General features: G+C 34.0%; 1 protein-coding gene across 1 annotated transcript; it reads left to right on the forward strand.

Moving 5' to 3' along the window:
- The first annotated feature begins 16098 nt into the window (after window positions 1-16098).
- Window positions 16099-18562, forward strand: LOC102608492 (hypothetical protein). Its single transcript, XM_006471309.4, has 7 exons — window positions 16099-16324; window positions 16654-16712; window positions 16987-17136; window positions 17589-17662; window positions 17788-17906; window positions 18001-18084; window positions 18229-18562. Exons 2-7 carry the CDS (start codon window positions 16706-16708, stop codon window positions 18323-18325), a joined length of 531 nt encoding a protein of 176 aa, XP_006471372.1. The 5' UTR covers window positions 16099-16324; window positions 16654-16705; the 3' UTR covers window positions 18326-18562.
- The last annotated feature ends 54 nt before the right edge of the window (window positions 18563-18616 follow it).

Consider the following 18616-nt stretch of genomic DNA (forward strand, 5'->3'; position numbering starts at 1 on the left):
TTCCCTTGGAGACGAAAAGGAAGATGATTGTTTCGGTATTTTCTCTCCAGTAAAGCATTGTAAATAATTATTTGATTATTTACTTAAAAAAAAAAGAAGTAATTTTTATTCTAGTTTTTCTTCGGGTGGTCCTCTGGACACAAGTGAGAGCGCACATGTCTCTTCACCCGTATCGTATTTCAATTTTTGTACAAAGCATCTACTATTCAAAGATACGATCCAATTGTTACTGTGCACTTAAAATCCCGCTACAGTAAACAGTGCAGAGTTCCAGATGTTACTGTGCACTTAAAGTCCCGCTACAGTGAACAGTTTAAAGATTTTTGTATATAAACCGAGAGGAAGACTTAGACTCCTCAGGTTTTTCATTTCTCATTTTCAGAGCCTCTCTCTCTACTTCTCTTCCTTCTCTCTAAAACTCTCTCTCTCTCTCTCTCTCTCTCTCTGGGAATAGGAATCTGGAATCCGAAGACAAAAAGGAATTTCTCCTGTCTTCAGATTAATTTCCCATTATTTCCCTTTTCTTCTCTACAAAGAAAAGCAATCAATGTAAGCATTCCATTTTTAGTTTCATTAAAGCACTTATAATTTATTTAAAGCCATTTCAATTCCATGTAATTTAAATTTCTGCAATTTACTTTTCTGCAATTTAATTTTATGCACATTTAAATTCCAGCAATTTATTTTTAAAAGCACTTTTCTTTTCAAAGCATGCTTGCAGACTGGTCTTTATCATATCTGCCATAAAATTTGTACGTTCCTCTGAGGCAAAGAGACCGGATCTCGATCCTCAGTTGTAAATCTTCTCTTCTCCCTCCATTCCTTCAGAGCACCATTTCCGGGTTCCGGATCTGGTACTGTGTATGTACCCCAGCCTTTAAAAGTATCTAATCTAAATATGGTAATAGCCCAATAAAAAGAATCAACCACGTTTAAAGCAACTTAATTCTATTTGGTAAAGAGATAATTGATTTTGGTATATAAGCTGGACACTCGAGGATGCGGACTACTGGTCCAAAGCGCTATTAAATATCGTCTTTAAAATAGCTAAGCCGGAGCGATTCCTCAGATAACAACGCAAAGTACCATATCAAACATAAAATTGACCAACCGCGTTCAAATTTGTTTGATCATTGAATGCTCCAAAGAATTCTATAACTAAATTTGGTAAAGTTTATTTAAAATAAACCAACCACGATTCAATTATTTTATTAAACGTAAACAATAAAGAGTTTTTACGAAAACACATCCATCCTTCGATCCTATTTCCTTCTGGTAATAGCCCAGCCTTTAAAAGTATCTAATCTAAATCTGGTAATAGCCCAATAAAAAGAATCAACCACGTTTAAAGCAACTTAATTCTATTTGGTAAAGAGATAATTGATTTTGGTATATAAGCTGGACACTCGAGGATGCGGACTACTGGTCCAAAGCGCTATTAAATATCGGCTTTAAAATAGCTAAGCCGGAGCAAATTCTTTCTATTGTTTTATGCATATCTAAATTCCAAAGTGATTTACTAAATCAAAAATTTTTACTTAGAATTGATTGCAATTGGTATATAAGCTGGACACTCGAGGATGCGGACTACTGGTCCAAAGCGCTATTAAATATCGGCTTTAAAATAGCTAAGCCGGAGCGATTCCTCAGATAACAACGCAAAGTACCATATCAAACATAAAATTGACCAACCGCGTTCAAATTTGTTTGATCATTGAATGCTCCAAAGAATTCTATAACTAAATTTGGTAAAGTTTATTTAAAATAAACCAACCACGATTCAATTATTTTATTAAAAGTAAACAATAAAGAGTTTTTACGAAAACACATCCATCCTTCGATCCTATTTCCTTCTGGTATCAGAGCCAAGGGGAGGAAAGTGTTTTATTGTTTAGAGTTTTGTGTTTAAAGATCTTGTGTTTTATTTTGAAGTTTTGTTTTGTGGTGAATTTTTACTGGTTGTAAGTCCCGTTTTAGGAAAAGGATTCCGCTGAGGGCTGTAAATCCATACCTGTAGCCATTTTGACCAAACCAGAAATAGACCATAAGGTCTTGACCATGGATCCTCCAATCTGTAGAACATCGTCCTTTTCTAGCTCTTCTTCCGGGAAGACTAGTGAGTCAAAGCATGTTGTGAGTTCAGAAGAATTCATTATTGAGAACTTTGATAAAGCAATTGATTGTTGGGAACTTCCAAAAATTTCCAAAGAAAAGATTTACAAAACAAAAATGCTTGATCTTTTAAAGCATGATTATATTATAAAAACAGAAGAACGTGATATAACTCTTTCAGAACCTTTTGAAACAATTTATTTGTTTTCAGAAAAATCTTTAAAGAAATTAAAAGAAAAGAATTTCAAATATATTCACATTGGTTTAATCCAAGTAGGAATAAAACCTTTGACCAAAGAAGGCTTGGATACTTCTATCCTTGCTGTCCTTAGAGATGGGCGATTCATCTCTTTTGATGATTCTTTACTAAGTAGTATCGAATCTAGTCTATGTAAAGGTCTCATATCTTTTGATTGTTATCCAAATATAACAATTTATCTTAAAGACAAAAATATTTTAAAGAGCATGATTTTACAAATCAAAACCCATAATTATCATTTGATTAAGGGATCCATCCCAGTTGCATTAATTTTTAAAATTGCTTACAAAGCTATGATTTCTGCATTTAGCACGCAGCATAAATACCAGTCGAAAAGAGATGAGACCCTTCTCTTACAGACTGATTTGTCCAAAGCAAACACAGTCATTCCTAAACCAATCCAATGGAAAGATGTAAATCTTCCAGAGGAATGGATCCTTGAAGGAGCCGCTCCACCAGCGATTCCAAAACAACTTGAGCCTAATACAGAGTTGCAAAATGTGACTCAGTATTCCGACGGTAAAGTCAAACTGTCATTCAGGAGATCTACCTCATCCAGATTTTCTGATAGAGCATCGTGCTCAAGCATTCCTTCATTGGAAAGGAAATTTACAAAAGTACCCTCTGTTATAAATCTCCATTTTCAGTCGATAAAAAGTCAACCTAGGTTTTCTACTTCAGATGTACCTAGTACCTCCATTCGATCAGTTGATTACACTACTAGTGTTCCTCATCCGATCTACACTAGTAATCAACATGTACAAAGTCAGGAAGAGAAGGAACCTTCTCCTCCAATATCTCCTACGTTTTCTGCTGTTACAGAAAATGTTATTAATGTCATTGAAAAAGAATTTGAATTAGATAAGACTTCTCTGCATAATGATTTTTATTCTGATTTAAACAAAGAAAAAAGACTTTGGTTTTTCAAACATTTTTTAAACCAAAGAAAAGAAATCCAACAAACTTATTATGAATTTGTGAACCTTCATAAAGTCCATATATTATTTTTTGATTGGTTCGAAATATATTCTTCTGATAACAACGTCTCTTATCCTTTTAAAGAGTCAAACCTTATTACTATTAGGAAGAAAGTTTCTGAATGGAAGCTTCTTGATAGTGATAGAACTATAGAATCTGAACACCCACCTCTTCGGAGTGTAACCGTTGATCACGGTGAACCTCCTGTCCAAATTCGAGCTTCACCTTACAAAATTCCAAAACCAAATGATTCTGAGGTAAATTTAAGTAGTATTATCCAACAGAATAATTTCTGTAATACTAACTTAAATACAATCGGAAAGCAGTTGACTAGGATAGAAAACCAAATCCAGAAGTCAACCATAACTATTCCATCAATTTCTCCTATTCCAACAAAATCGGATTCTGACAAAAAGCTTAAGGAATCTATTTTCAAACCCTTTCAGGTTTCGAAAACTAGCCAAAAGCTTGTTCAAGAGTCAAAATCAGATTTTGCTAAAGCCATTAGAGAACAATTAGATATGATAGAAGCTGCTTCTTCCTCATCTAGCAAAGTTCAGATAGCCCCTGATACTCCTCAATCTAGCAAGATTGGAGTATTAGAGAAAGATGACCAAACTTCTATAGCCTCTTCGGACGTAGAAGCCTTCCAAGAGGAACCCACTCCTAAAGCCAACAAAATCCATTGGGAATTAGCCCTTCCCACTGTCAGGACTCCACCGGATCTAGCAATAGATAATACACCAAGTGCATTAAATCAATCTCAATATAATGCATCTTCTGTCTATGAGTGGAATATTGACGGCATGTCCGAATACAATATCTTAGGATTGTTGCAACAGATGACAATGGCAGCCAATGCCTATAAAACCCAAGCAGGAACCTCTGATCGTGCTATATCAGAAATCCTAATTGCTGGTTTTACTGGTCAACTAAAAGGTTGGTGGGATCATCTTCTCACTAATCAGCAACAATTAGACATTCTAAATTCCATTCAAGTCGATGAAAATGGAGCCCCTATTTTTGATGAGTTCAACAACTCTATTCAGGATGCTGTTGCTACTCTTATTTTGACCATTTCCCTCCATTTCATTGGTGATCCTTCACACCTCCGGGATAAAAACGCTGAGTTACTACATAATTTAAGATGTAGAAAACTTAGTGAATTTCAGAGCTACAAAACCTCTTTTTTCACCAGACTATTTCTAAGGGATGATGCAAATCATATAACCTGGAAAGAAAAATTTCTTGCTGGATTACCTACCCTTCTAGGTGAAAAAGTAAGAAATTCCATCAAAGCCCTTTATGATAATCGTATTCCTTATGACGAGCTTACCTATGGTGAACTTGTCAGTTTTGTCAATAAAGAAGGTTTAAAGATTTGTCAAGATTTGAAATTACAGAAACGACTTAAGTGGGAGCTTAAGAAGTCTAAACAAGAATTAGGCGGTTTCTGCAAACAATTCAATTATGACCCCTTTAAAACTTCTTATTCAAAAGATTGTAATGGCGAGTGTTCTACTAAACCCCGCAAGAAACATTACAAATCAAAAAATTCTAGGAAACCCTTTCGTAATTTTAGAGAACTTCCTTATAAGAAACCTTCGAGGCCTTATAAGAAACCCAAATTCTCTAAAAGAAAAGAGTTTAGAGCTAAACCAAAGACCCCTTTCAATTACAAAAAAGCTATATGCCATAAATGTGGCATGAAAGGTCATACTGCAAATTATTGCAGGATGAACAAAAAGCTTCATGAACTTGACCTCGATGAAGAGATCCTTTCCAAATTAGCCCCCCTTCTTGTCGAATCTTCTGATTCCGAATCTTCCATGTCGGGAGACAGTGATCCATATCAAGTTGATGAGCTTTTTGACTCAGATGACTCTGTATCTAGCAGTAGTGAATCTGAATCTGATTCATATTTAAAGAAAATCAATGTTTTGACTAAAGACCAAGAAACTTTTCTTGAACTTGTAAAGCATATTTCTGATCAAAATCTTCAAAAAGAATATCTTGATAAACTTTTGAAAACTTTGGATTTTAATAAAGCCGAGACTTCTAAAGTCCCAATTGTTAAAAAGAATTCTTATGATCTTATTCAAATTTTAGATAAAAAGAAAACAAAGAAGACGGTTCTTAATATCCAAAATCTTCAGAAAGAGATAAAAGAAATCAAATGTGAAATCAGAGATTTAAAAGAAAAATAAAAAAGTGATTCTGATACTATCCACAATTGCAGCATAATTCAGATAATGAATCTAATCCTGATGATGGTGATGATATTAAAGTAGAAAACATTGAGTCAGTACCCAATGATTTTCTATTTGTTTTAAAACAAATCACCACAAGAAAGTATTTGATTAAAGTCACTTTAATCTTTTCTAATGATTTTGCAATGGACGCCATTGCCCTTTTTGATACTGGCGCCGATTTAAATTGCATTAGAGAAGACATCGTCCCCAAAAGATTTCATGAAAAAATAAAAAAAAAGACTTTCTGCCGCTAATAATTCAAAACTGAATGTCAGTTCCAAGGTTGAAGCCTCAATCCATAATAATGGTTTACTGGAACTGGGGCCCGCACCCTTGTGGTGACTCCTGTAAGGCCGATGTGGGGTCACGATGTCGTGGCATAACGTGGAGACGTTACCTGGTTTGGTCCGGGTGGTGCTTAAGTATAAAGTAGCGTCTTCTCTTAACAGCTTAAGCTTTTAGGGCGAGTGGTAAGCGCCTTAAGTGGTATCAGAGCCAGCCAGGGTTCGAAACTCGGGGGGGAGGAATGGGCTTAATATATTATCCCAGTACTGTAACTGGGGCCCGCACCCTTGTGGTGACTCCTGTAAGGCCGATGTGGGGTCACGATGTCGTGGCATAACGTGGAGACGTTACCTGGTTTGGTTCGGGTGGTGCTTAAGTATAAAGTAGCGCATTCTCCTGACAGCTTAAGCTTTTAGAGCGAGTGACGGTTTCTGCAAACAATTCAATTATGACCCCTTTATTTATAATCCCTATTCTGAGTTTTGCATCGTTACAAAGTTACTGGTTCTCAAGAACCTTCCGCTGATTAGTGAGAAGATGATCCCACCAACCTTTTAGTTGACCAGTAAAACCAGCAATTAGGATTTCTGATATAGCACGATCAGAGGTTCCTGCTTGGGTTTTATAGGCATTGGCTGCCATTGTCATCTGTTGCAACAATCCTAGGATATTGTATTCGGACATGCCGTCAATATTCCACTCATAGACAGAAGATGCATTATATCGAGATTGATTTAATGCACTTGGTCTATTATCTATTGCTAGATCCGGTGGAGTCCTGACAGTGGGAAGGGCTAATTCCCAATGGATTTTGTTGGCTTTAGGAGTGGGTTCCTCTTGGAAGGCTTCTACGTCCGAAGAGGCTATAGAAGTTTGGTCATCTTTCTCTAATACTCCAATCTTGCTAGATTGAGGAGTATCAGGGGCTATCTGAACTTTGCTAGATGAGGAAGAAGCAGCTTCTATCTTATCTAATTGTTCTCTAATGGCTTTAACAAAATCTGATTTTGACTCTTGAACAAGCTTTTGGCTAGTTTTCGAAACCTGAAAGGGTTTGAAAATAGGTTCCTTAAGCTTTTTGTCAGAATCCGATTTTGTTGGAATAGGAGAAATTGATGGAACAGTTATGGTTGACTTCTGGATTTGGTTTTCTATCCTAGTCAACTGCTTTCCGATTGTATTTAAGTTAGTATTACAGAAATTATTCTGTTGGATAATACTACTTAAATTTGCCTCAGAATCATTTGGTTTTGGAATTTTGTAAGGTGAAGCTCGAATTTGGACAGGAGGTTCACCGTGATCAACGGTTACACTCCGAAGAGGTGGGTGTTCAGATTCTATAGTTCTATCACTATCAAGAAGCTTCCATTCAGAAACTTTCTTCCTAATAGTAATAGGGTTTGACTCTTTAAAAGGATAAGAGACGTTGTTATCAGAAGAATATATTTCGAACCAATCAAAAAATAATATATGGACTTTATGAAAGTTCACAAATTCATAATAAGTTTGTTGGATTTCTTTTCTTTGGTTTAAAAAATGTTTGAAAAACCAAAGTCTTTTTTCTTTGTTTAAATCAGAATAAAAATCATTATGCAGAGAAGTCTTATCTAATTCAAATTCTTTTTCAATGACATTAATAACATTTTCTGTAACAGCAGAAAACGTAGGAGATGTTGGAGGAGAAGGTTCCTTCTCTTCCTGAGTTTGTACATGTTGATTACTAGTGTAGATCGGATGAGGAACACTAGTAGTGTAATCAACTGATCGAATGGAGGTACTAGGTATATCTGAAGTAGAAAACCTAGGTTGACTTTTTATCGACTGAAAAGGGAGATTTATAACAGAGGGTACTTTTGTAAATTTCCTTTCCAATGAAGGAATGCTTGAGCACGATGCTCTATCAGAAAATCTGGATGAGGTAGATCTCCTGAATGACAGTTTGACTTTACCGTCGGAATACTGAGTCACATTTTGCAACTTTGTATTACGCTCAAGTTGTTTTGGAATCGCTGGTGGAGCGGCTCCTTCAAGGATCCATTCCTCTGGAAGATTTACATCTTTCCATTGGATTGGTTTAGGAATGACTGTGTTTGCTTTGGACAAATCAGTCTGTAAGAGAAGGGTCTCATCTCTTTTCGACTGGTATTTATGCTGCGTGCTAAATGCAGAAATCATGGCTTTGTAAGAAATTTTAAAAATTAATGCAACTGGGATGGATCCCTTAATCATATGATAATTATGGGTTTTGATTTGTAAAATCATGCTCTTTAAAATATTTTTGTCTTTAAGAGAAATTGTTATATTTGGATAACAATCAAAAGATATGGGACCTTTACATAGACTAGATTCGATACTACTTAGTAAAGAATCATCAAAAGAGATGAATCGTCCATCTCTAAGGACAGCAAGGATAGAAGTATCTAAGCCTTCTTTGGTCAAAGGTTTTATTCCTACTTGGATTAAACCAATGTGAATATATTTGAAATTCTTTTCTTTTAATTTCTTTAAAGATTTTTCTGAAAACAAATAAATTGTTTCAAAAGGTTCTGAAAGAGTTATATCACGTTCTTCTGTTTTTATAATATAATCATGCTTTAAAAGATCAAGCATTTTTGTTTTGTAAATCTTTTCTTTGGAAATTTTTGGAAGTTCCCAACAATCAATTGCTTTATCAAAGTTCTCAATAATGAATTCTTCTGAACTCACAACATGCTTTGACTCACTAGTCTTCCCGGAAGAAGAGCTAGAAAAGGACGATGTTCTACAGATTGGAGGATCCATGGTCAAGACCTTATGGTCTATTTCTGGTTTGGTCAAAATGGCTACAGGTATGGATTTACAGCCCTCAGCGGAATCCTTTTCCTAAAACGGGACTTACAACCAGTAAAAATTCACCACAAAACAAAACTTCAAAATAAAACACAAGATCTTTAAACACAAAACTCTAAACAATAAAACACTTTCCTCCCCTTGGCTCTGATACCAGAAGGAAATAGGATCGAAGGATGGATGTGTTTTCGTAAAAACTCTTTAAAACAAGTCTCTTATTTGTTGCTTTGAAGGATATACTATCATAATTGACAGTATATGGAGTTATAAGATTTATAAAAGGAGTTCCCAAAATGATGGCATGATGAATATCATTTGTGAGGACAAAAGAAGTTTTAAAATCAAAACCATTATTATGGATTGAGGCTTCAACCTTGGAACTGACATTCAGTTTTGAATTATTAGACGTTGATTCTTTTTATTGGGCTATTACCAGATTTAATTCTTGTTTAGACTTCTTAAGCTCCCACTATTTTTATAATGTTGTTCCAATTCCATATTCATTTGGATTGGACGAGCTTTGGTGGGTATTTGTTTTTCATCAAACGAATTTTCATAAGGCAAATCTACCAAATGTTGTTTTCTGTTTCAAAAAGCAGATGGTAAATCGGCACATATTTCTTTTTCAATAAGGCTTTTGAAATCGGAGATTTTTCTTTGTATAAAATCATTTTGTAATTGACTTCCAATTCTTTGGAAATTCAAATCTTTTTGTAAACAAAATAAATCATCTTGTTTGGACTTAAGAATGGCAGGAGGATCCATGGTCAAGACCTTATGGTCTATTTCTGGTTTGGTCAAAATGGCTACAGGTATGGATTTACAGCCCTCAGCGGAATCCTTTTCCTAAAACGGGACTTACAACCAGTAAAAATTCACCACAAAAAGTTACTGGTTCTCAAGAACCTTCTAAAGAACCCCAGCCTTTAAAAGTATCTAATCTAAATCTGGTAATAGCCCAATAAAAAGAATCAACCACATTTAAAGCAACTTAATTCTATTTGGTAAAGAGATAATTGATTTTGGTATATAAGCTGGACACTCGAGGATGCGGACTACTGGTCCAAAGCGCTATTAAATATCGGCTTTAAAATAGCTAAGCCGGAGCGATTCCTCAGATAACAACGCAAAGTACCATATCAAACATAAAATTGACCAACCGCGTTCAAATTTGTTTGATCATTGAATGCTCCAAAGAATTCTATAACTAAATTTGGTAAAGTTTATTTAAAATAAACCAACCACGATTCAATTATTTTATTAAAAGTAAACAATAAAGAGTTTTTACGAAAACACATCCATCCTTCAATCCTATTTCTTTGTCATTTTCCTTTTGTTTTAATATACCTCCATAACCTATATCAGATGCATCAGTTTCAACAATTTTAGGTAATGTAGGATTTGCAAGAAATAAGCATGGAATATTTTTCACAGATTGCTTTATTAATCTAACAACTTTGGTATGTTCTTCTGACCATGCAACAGGATTCTTTTTCAACCTATCATGCAAAGGTTTAGACATCCTATTGATATTAGGGCAAAAATCGAGAACATAATTTAAACTACCAAGAAATCTTTGTAATTAGGTTTTGTCCATAATTTTGTCTGGGAATTTATCTGCAAACAAAAGTGATCTCTCTATTGGAGTGATAGTTCCTTTGGAAATATGATGACCAAGGAACCGGACTTTTGTTTGGAATAAAGAAATTTTTGAACTAGAAAGGGCTAATCCAGCCTTTTTTGTAACAAGATAAAAAGTCTTTAAATGTTTGAAATATTGATCAATACTTCGAGAAAAAATCAACACATCATCAATATAAACGATACAAAACTCAGAATAGGGATTATAAATATCGTTCATGATTCTTTAAAATTCTGAGGGTGCATTTTTCAAACCAAAAGGCATTACTGTCCATTCGTATTGTCCAAAGGGAACAGTAAAAGCTGTTTTATATCGATCTTTAGGGTGAATTTGTATTTGCCAAAAACCAGACTTCATATCAAATTTAGAAAAAATGAAAGCTGAACAAAGTTTTTGGAGCAAATCCTCCCTTCTTGTCGAATCTTCTGATTCCGAATCTTCCATGTCGGGAGACAGTGATCCATATCATCTATTTCTGGTTTGGTCAAAATGGCTACAGGTATGGATTTACAGCCCTCAGCGGAATCCTTTTCCTAAAACGGGACTTACAACCAGTAAAAATTCACTACAAAACAAAACTTCAAAATAAAACACAAGATCTTTAAACACAAAACTCTAAACTAATATCGTATGGCCGTTCATGTAGAATTTTGTGAAATGACCCATTGGCGATGGTGATAGAAGTTTCTTCTGAGATTTATGCAACTCAGGGGAGTGGCTGAGCAACTTGATATTTTTCTGAATTTTGTTTAAAAAAACATTAATAAACAACTCATGAAATTAGCCACTCATCACTTGATTTTTTTTCTCCATATATAGTGAATAGCACATAGATGTCTTTTACTATAAGCTAAGATTGACTATGAACAAATACACAACTCCCCACATGCAACCTTGTGCTGTTATGAACTCTCATTTCCAGGTAAAGAATGAAAAAATAATATAAATGATATGATTTGTTTTGTTTCTATAATTTTTTTAACAAATAGTATTATTGTTATTGTATAGCAACAGCTCAAGGAGAGATTTAATGTTTATTTGAATAATCCAGATGATTTTTTGCTTAAAATGATTTACTTATCCAATATACAAGTGGAAATAAAATTACCCATGCAATACCATGATTTGAGGCACTTAAAGTACAATTTTAATATATATTTCATACAAATATTTATACTATCAAATTTTAATGTTGTTATTCCTTGCACTGGAAGGTTTACATTCCGAAAAACTTGCGTAGAGAGCAATGGGTTCTAGGGGTCGTCGACGTATTGAGTAGAACAATTCATGTTTACGACTCAGCCATATGTTTCACCTCTGACAGCGAGTTTAATAATGAAATGAAACCATATGCTATGATGTTTTAAAGATATTAATAAGATATCAATACAGGACTCATGACCTTCATGTGCCACATTCGAATCAACGGATCCTTGGCCTATACACTAGATATGTAATGCACCGCAACAGATTATTAGGTATTTGTTATAACCTTAAAGACCTTTTATTTTTTAATTTGTTTTATTTTCCAAATAATTATTTAATTATCATTATAGGGGTGATTGCGGTGTATTCGTTCTACAATTCATGGAGATATTGGTGCATGAACTATATGTTCAAGTTCATTGCAACCAAGAGAATATCAATTACTGTATGAAGAAAATCGCAGTAGACTTGTTTAAAGATAGAAGTTGGGAATTGTTGTGAATGTACAACTTAGTAATATGGGTGTAAACCATAACAGGATTTGATTGCTTGTAGTTCTATTGTCAACTGATGCTTGTATTTTCATATATTAGTAATATGGGTTTATATTCTAGATTAACAGTTGGATGTTAAGTTCTTGACCGATAGACCCATCTTGTGGTCTATAATTTAATAGAATTGATGACATGGTGCTTGTGTTACAAATAAGGAAATGCATTTGAAATATATACAAATCTTTAAACAAATTGACATTAGACATATGTACTTCACACAAACTTGTTTATATTATAGACTGACAAATTATTCTAGATGTTAAGCTCTTGACTGATACACCAGTATTGTGGTATATAATTTAATTGAATTAAGAACACGTGGTGTGTGAGTTACAAGGAAATATGTTTATACAAATATATCACATGTTCAACAAATTAATTTACCTCAATTACAATGAAATCATACAAATCTATCACATTTTAATTTAATAGAATTAAAATATATAAATCTCTGAACAAATTGAGTACTTTGCACAAACTTGTTTATATTCTAGACTAATAGACTAGTTTAGATGTTAAGTTCTTGACCTATAAACCAGTCTGGTTGTCTAGATATACTTGCAGAATGCAAATTTTAACTGTAATGACAATATAATATAACCAAACATATACCATAAATCATTTATATCAGCGAATAAAAGTACAATCTCTGATTACAAAATCACATGTTCATCAATTACTTCATAAAGATTTATTCATTACAGTGATAGTTAGAAAATTATCACTAATACAAGGCAAACAACGAAACTGTTGCAAGTTTTAGTGGTGTTCTTCACCCAACAACATTTGCAAGTATTATTGGTAGTACGCATTAGAACAAAGCATGCAATAAATAAGTTTGTAAGTAGAAAGACAATGCATAAACACAAAGAACTCACTTCAAACTGTATTGTTGACATACGTTGAGTTTTGCTCATGTAATGGTATTGATGTTGTGCAGGTCAATCGATTCTGACCTACTTTTCCACAACACCCACATTTTCGAGTAATAATTTCCTCACCCACAAATGGAATCCTATTTATTTTACGACGCCCTTCTTTGGCTTAAATATTGGAGGTTGCATATCTATGGTAAACGACTCAATAAGAACATCTAATTCATTTATTGGACCTAAAGGATAAATTGTCTCTGCATATGTCATAATCCATGCATCGGTAGTATAGTATGGAGAACAAAATAAGTGATATTCAAAAGATCAATGCCTGCACACTGTAACAGCATATTCGCACAACATATGGTCGAGTTAGAATGCTCGACAACTACAAGTTTTGGCAAGTTTATCAACATGGGCCTCAAATTTACCATCTTTCACAATAAATTCATGCAAATTTAGAGACAAAATCTGGTATGTGCAAGAGTTATCTTGCTTCAAAAGAAGTTCGCTTTCAGCCCACTTTGTGAGTTTTGTAGTTGTGTCCACTGCCAATTAACGTCACTTGCAAAACCAATCTCTCAATAAATCAATAATCATGTCAAGCAACTTATGAATTGGTAACATTCTTGCCTCGTTCAACACACCATTCAAACATTCTACAATATTAGTGGTCATTATGCGATAACATCTTCTATCAAAGTGAGTACGAGACCACTTATCATACCCAACTTTAAACAGGTACTGAGCAATGTCTGCATTAATCCTCTTTATCTCAGTTATGACAATGTCGAATTAAAAAACACAAAATAACTTTGCAGCATGTACAAAGATTTTGTGTATATCAACTTCCTTGAAGTTCGACCTTAAATTTTGGCCGAGATGATACATACAAATATTGTAGCTTGCATATGGAAATACCGTGGCAACACCCTTTTTTATGCTTCCATTACGATATGAAATAAAAACCAAATTTGTAACATTGCCAATTGAATCTCTAAGTTTTATTAAAAATCACTCTCATGATGCATCATTCTCGCTATCACCAATACCAAATGCAGGTGGATATATTTTATTGTTACCATTCATACATGAAGCCACAAACATGGTTCCTTTATATTTTCCTTTTAAAAATGTGTCATCGATTGCAATTACTAGTCTAATAGCTGAACTGAACCCTCTTAGGCAACTACCAATAACCATAAATAGATACTTAAAGTGATTTGAACCATCAGACTCAATGAAAGTACGAGAACCAACATTTTTCTTTTCAACCATCTTCAAATATGCTGGAAGTAACTTGTACGATGTTGTTGGTGAACCCCTTGCAAGTGTCATTGCATGCTCTCTTGCCCTTTATGTTTTGTGATAACTAATATCATAACCGAAATGTTTTTGGAAGTCTCTCCTGATCTCCTCTGCTTTGTATGCTGATGAGGTGCCTTCAAATTTATATTGAATTGTATGCACAATCAATTTTGCAAATGCTTGTCGATGATCTCTTTGATCTACACTAAAAGAACATTTATGCATATTCTGATACTTCCGAATTTGAAAGTAACTTAAATCCTTCATTTTTGTAGCGTGAATGCCCCAATGATAGATGTTATCAAAACAAGTACCAATAAAAAAATTCTTCCCAGACTTAATTGTTTTAAACTAAAAGTGGTTTTATAAAGCAAACTTACAGAGCCTTGCTTACAACTCCTCTTTTGATGCAAACACCTCATTTACCATAAAATCATCACTGTCACTAACAACTTCGTTACTCATAATGTTGTCGATACATTGATATGCATCATTAGTACTTGCGGTGTTGCTGCTTGCAAGTAAACTAATTTTGCTTCTAGGTATATAAGTATTGTTAGCGGTTGGTTCAATCGCATGCTCATCCACGGGCTCTGTATTAGGTACATTTTTTTGTGGTAAATTAAATTTAGGAGAAAAATATTTAAGATTGATCTCACCTTCTCTATTAGTTTCTACAGCTTCATTAGAATATGTTGATGGCCTATATGTTGGTTAGGCTTGACTTTCCTCCCATGAATTGTTCAAATATTGGTTATCCTCTTCACTCATATTTGCTTGCAATATTGGAGTAGTTAATCTACATTGATATATGACACAAAGAGGTGTTCTATAAGCAAGACCACTAAGATTCTCATGTAAAAAGAATTGCACATCATCATCTAAGATAATTTCCACATGTGGCACCGGATCTGTTGAATTGCATTTGAACTTCATAATAATTTCATACTCTGGAATGCCAATTCCAATAGTCTAAGCAATCTTTTCAAGCAATTGCGAATATGTAGAGGAATGATGCACCATTATTCCTTTTGTGGCTAAGGCATTGAACTTGTATTCATTACTTTGATTAATCCATTCACCATTATACAAGACAATAACACGTACCATATCCATTTACATAAAAATCATGTGATGACAGAGTAAGAATATTAACAAAAATAAGCTGTTAAAAGTTCTTCTAAACTTCTAGATTTATAGACTTACCTACACGTGCATAAGTCTAGAAGTAAAGAAGTCACGAAAACGATAACCATGATAAACGAACTCAACTATTACAGATCAAACGCCACAAATGTGTTCGAGAGAATGATAAATAACATGTATGTTTAAGTATAATCGATCACATTTTACCAAAGAAAGGCTAAATAACAACAACCAATACTTGTAATTTTAAGTAAACATCAAAATTAATCCTTATGATAAATATTCAAGACAATGGAGCTTCTTTCAAAAGCATGCAGCTTCCTACAGCGGCAAATTTGATGTGTAAAGAATGTGTTGAAGAATTTTTTGGAGATGTTTGAATTTATTGAGGGAATGTGATGATTTTAGTAAGTGTTTGATAACTTAGAGTGCAGGGCGCATTATAGTGTTGGGTACATACTTTTGTTGAAGATGATAAGAGCATTTTAGATTAAAGATCACCAAAATATTATACAAATTTAATTGAGTAAAAATTATCATATTTATATAAACTGTACATGATTTTGTCATATATAAATAAAAAAAAAAAACCCCCCCGTCATTTGGCTGAGTGGGCACTAGGGCTATTTTAGCAATACATTACCGCCATAAAAACTGTCAAATGATATTATATAAGTCCAAAAAAAAAAAAAAATTGACGAAAGACATGCATAAAAAAGGAGAAAACAAAAAAGCAACTATAGTTAAAAGTGTTAACTAAATAATTTTATTTTCTATTTTAAAATTGTTAACTGACTTAATTGGAATTATCATATAGAGAGGGAGAGCTCTATCTACTGTGTCCCACCGATCATTCACTGGTACAAACGCCCCTGCACTTGGTAACCTCTCTTCAATCAATTTAGCAATTAAAATTTGGTTTTATCTCTCATTCGCAGCTTATAATGCCATTCTTTTGCCTTATCTAAATTATGAACGATAAAAAAATAAAAGAACACTTTTGGGGTTGGTGCAACCATAGCAATTTTAACGATGTCTATAGCCTGTTCGATGAAATGCCTCAAAAAAAAGTGTCTTTCTGTTTGGTCAATCAAAACGCATTGTAGTTACTTGCTTCGCGTTTTTGTAGTGATGCTTGTTTTGAATTGATGTCATGAACTTCGATGATTCCAGTTCATTCGTACTTATTCTACTACTTTCTTTGTTGCAGATTAAAGCTTTTGACAGTCACCGGTAAAGAGTTTTATTAAGCAGAAGCAGTCATGGATGGTATGTGGAAACTGCTACATTTCTTTTATAGTTATCAATGAAAAAATTGTAATTTTCTTGTTCAATGAATTTGGCTTCAATTATAGTTTTCAAGATCTTATGTTATAATCTGTGATATGCACCAAAGTTTATATTTGAGTTTATGACTTGAAGTTTATGCCTCGGTCTATATTCCCTTATGTCCATCCTTATGAACATTGCATGTGAAAGCAACGTTTTGAGGCTATACTTTAATTTTATTCATGATTTTGTTGTTGCCTTTTGTGAACTTCAGTTGATTCACAGCCAACTATGGAAGAAACTATACTTGTGGGTGATGATCTAATGATGGGGCCACCGTCTCCTCTCATCCCATCAGAAATTGCTTCTCATGTGCTTGAAGGTGTTGATTTATGTGATGGGATTTTGAGAAATCTATTCTTGTGTAAGTCCCTCTTTTTTTTTTTTCATTGTCTGTAGATTTTACTCTTATCAAATTTAGCTTTCAAATTGTATTGTGTTTATTAGTGTTGGGAGAGAGTCATTCTTGTAGTGGTTCGAGCCATACTACTGTTTACAAAATTCAAATTGGAAAAAACCAAGTTCCTTTTCTATTAGGCCCCAAAAAAACTGTATCGATAATTACCAGATTCTTGAAAGTTTTATGCAGAAGGTGAACAATTTACATGATTTTTCAATGACTGCAAACTAATATGCCTGATTTGGGTGTGTGTGATGATGGAATATAGTTAAAGATTGAACAATCAGTCACATAGCCATTGAATGCTGTGAAGTGTATGAGATGTACAGCTAACACCTCAGGGGTTCAACATTCAGGTTCCATATAAATTAATTTAAAGTACACTTTTGAAAGTGAGACTTTTTTTTATGTTGCAGGCTTGCAAGTCAATGATATTGAACCATTCTGTCAGGAAGAGATTGCTTTGTATCGAGAATGTTCCGAAAAGAGGGTTAGATATTTAGATTTTTTGTGTTTCTTTCCTTCAATTGCTTAAAATTCAATTGAACTTTATTTGACGTGTATGTCAGTATTTGCTATTGAAGTATCAATATCTTCTGCTCAAATGAGTTGCAGGATAAGGAACTGCGGCAACGGCTTCAAGATAGTGAGCGCAAGTTGGGATTATCAATGCCTTTAGATCGAGCAAAGGAAAGAGCTACTCAACTTGAATCAGAAGTCACATCATTGGAGAGGTCATTTCTTGACTCATTTAAGTGTCCTTAATGGTGGTCTAATTACGGTTCACCTCTGGAAATGACTCCTATCATTTCCTCTAATCACTTGTAGGCGTTTGATTCTTGCTAGTGGAATTGAAGGAATTGAAGGATTTCGTCAGAGATGGAGTTTACATGGTCATCTTACTGATATAAAGTAATGTTTGTATAAATCATAGCTGCTATTTCTTCTTGATGGCTCTTCTAATTGTTGAACAATTGATAATGCTTAGGTTCTCGCCATTCATAGACTATCCTACTCAACCATGTACGAATTGCCTTTTTTTTTTCTTTTACACAGGCAAAGGCTGGAATCCTTAAAGGACGGAATTGACAAAAGAAAAAAAGATGAACCAGTAAAAGCTTCTTCAGCTACAAAAAAGTGGTTCTTTTGGTGAATATAGTTACTGCATTATATGGCTTCATTTTTGGTTAAAATTAAAAATAACTCCAGCAGCTGCCTGGAACAAGATGATATACCAAGCATTCAATATTACTGGATATAGCCAGTTGGAATTGACGCCTCTGTTTTGCATGTAGTTTCAATCTTTTGTTCTTAAATTGTAACAATATCCCTGGCATTTTACCATGTAGTTGGTATCCATAGCAAAAGTACACTTAAAAATTTTCATAAATGCTTAGTAGGTTATGTAGACAATTGTACTTTACAAATTCGATTACAAAGACCA

The sequence above is a fragment of the Citrus sinensis genome, chromosome 8 (genome assembly GCF_022201045.2).
Source record: "Citrus sinensis cultivar Valencia sweet orange chromosome 8, DVS_A1.0, whole genome shotgun sequence".
Classification (NCBI taxonomy): domain Eukaryota; kingdom Viridiplantae; phylum Streptophyta; class Magnoliopsida; order Sapindales; family Rutaceae; genus Citrus; species Citrus sinensis.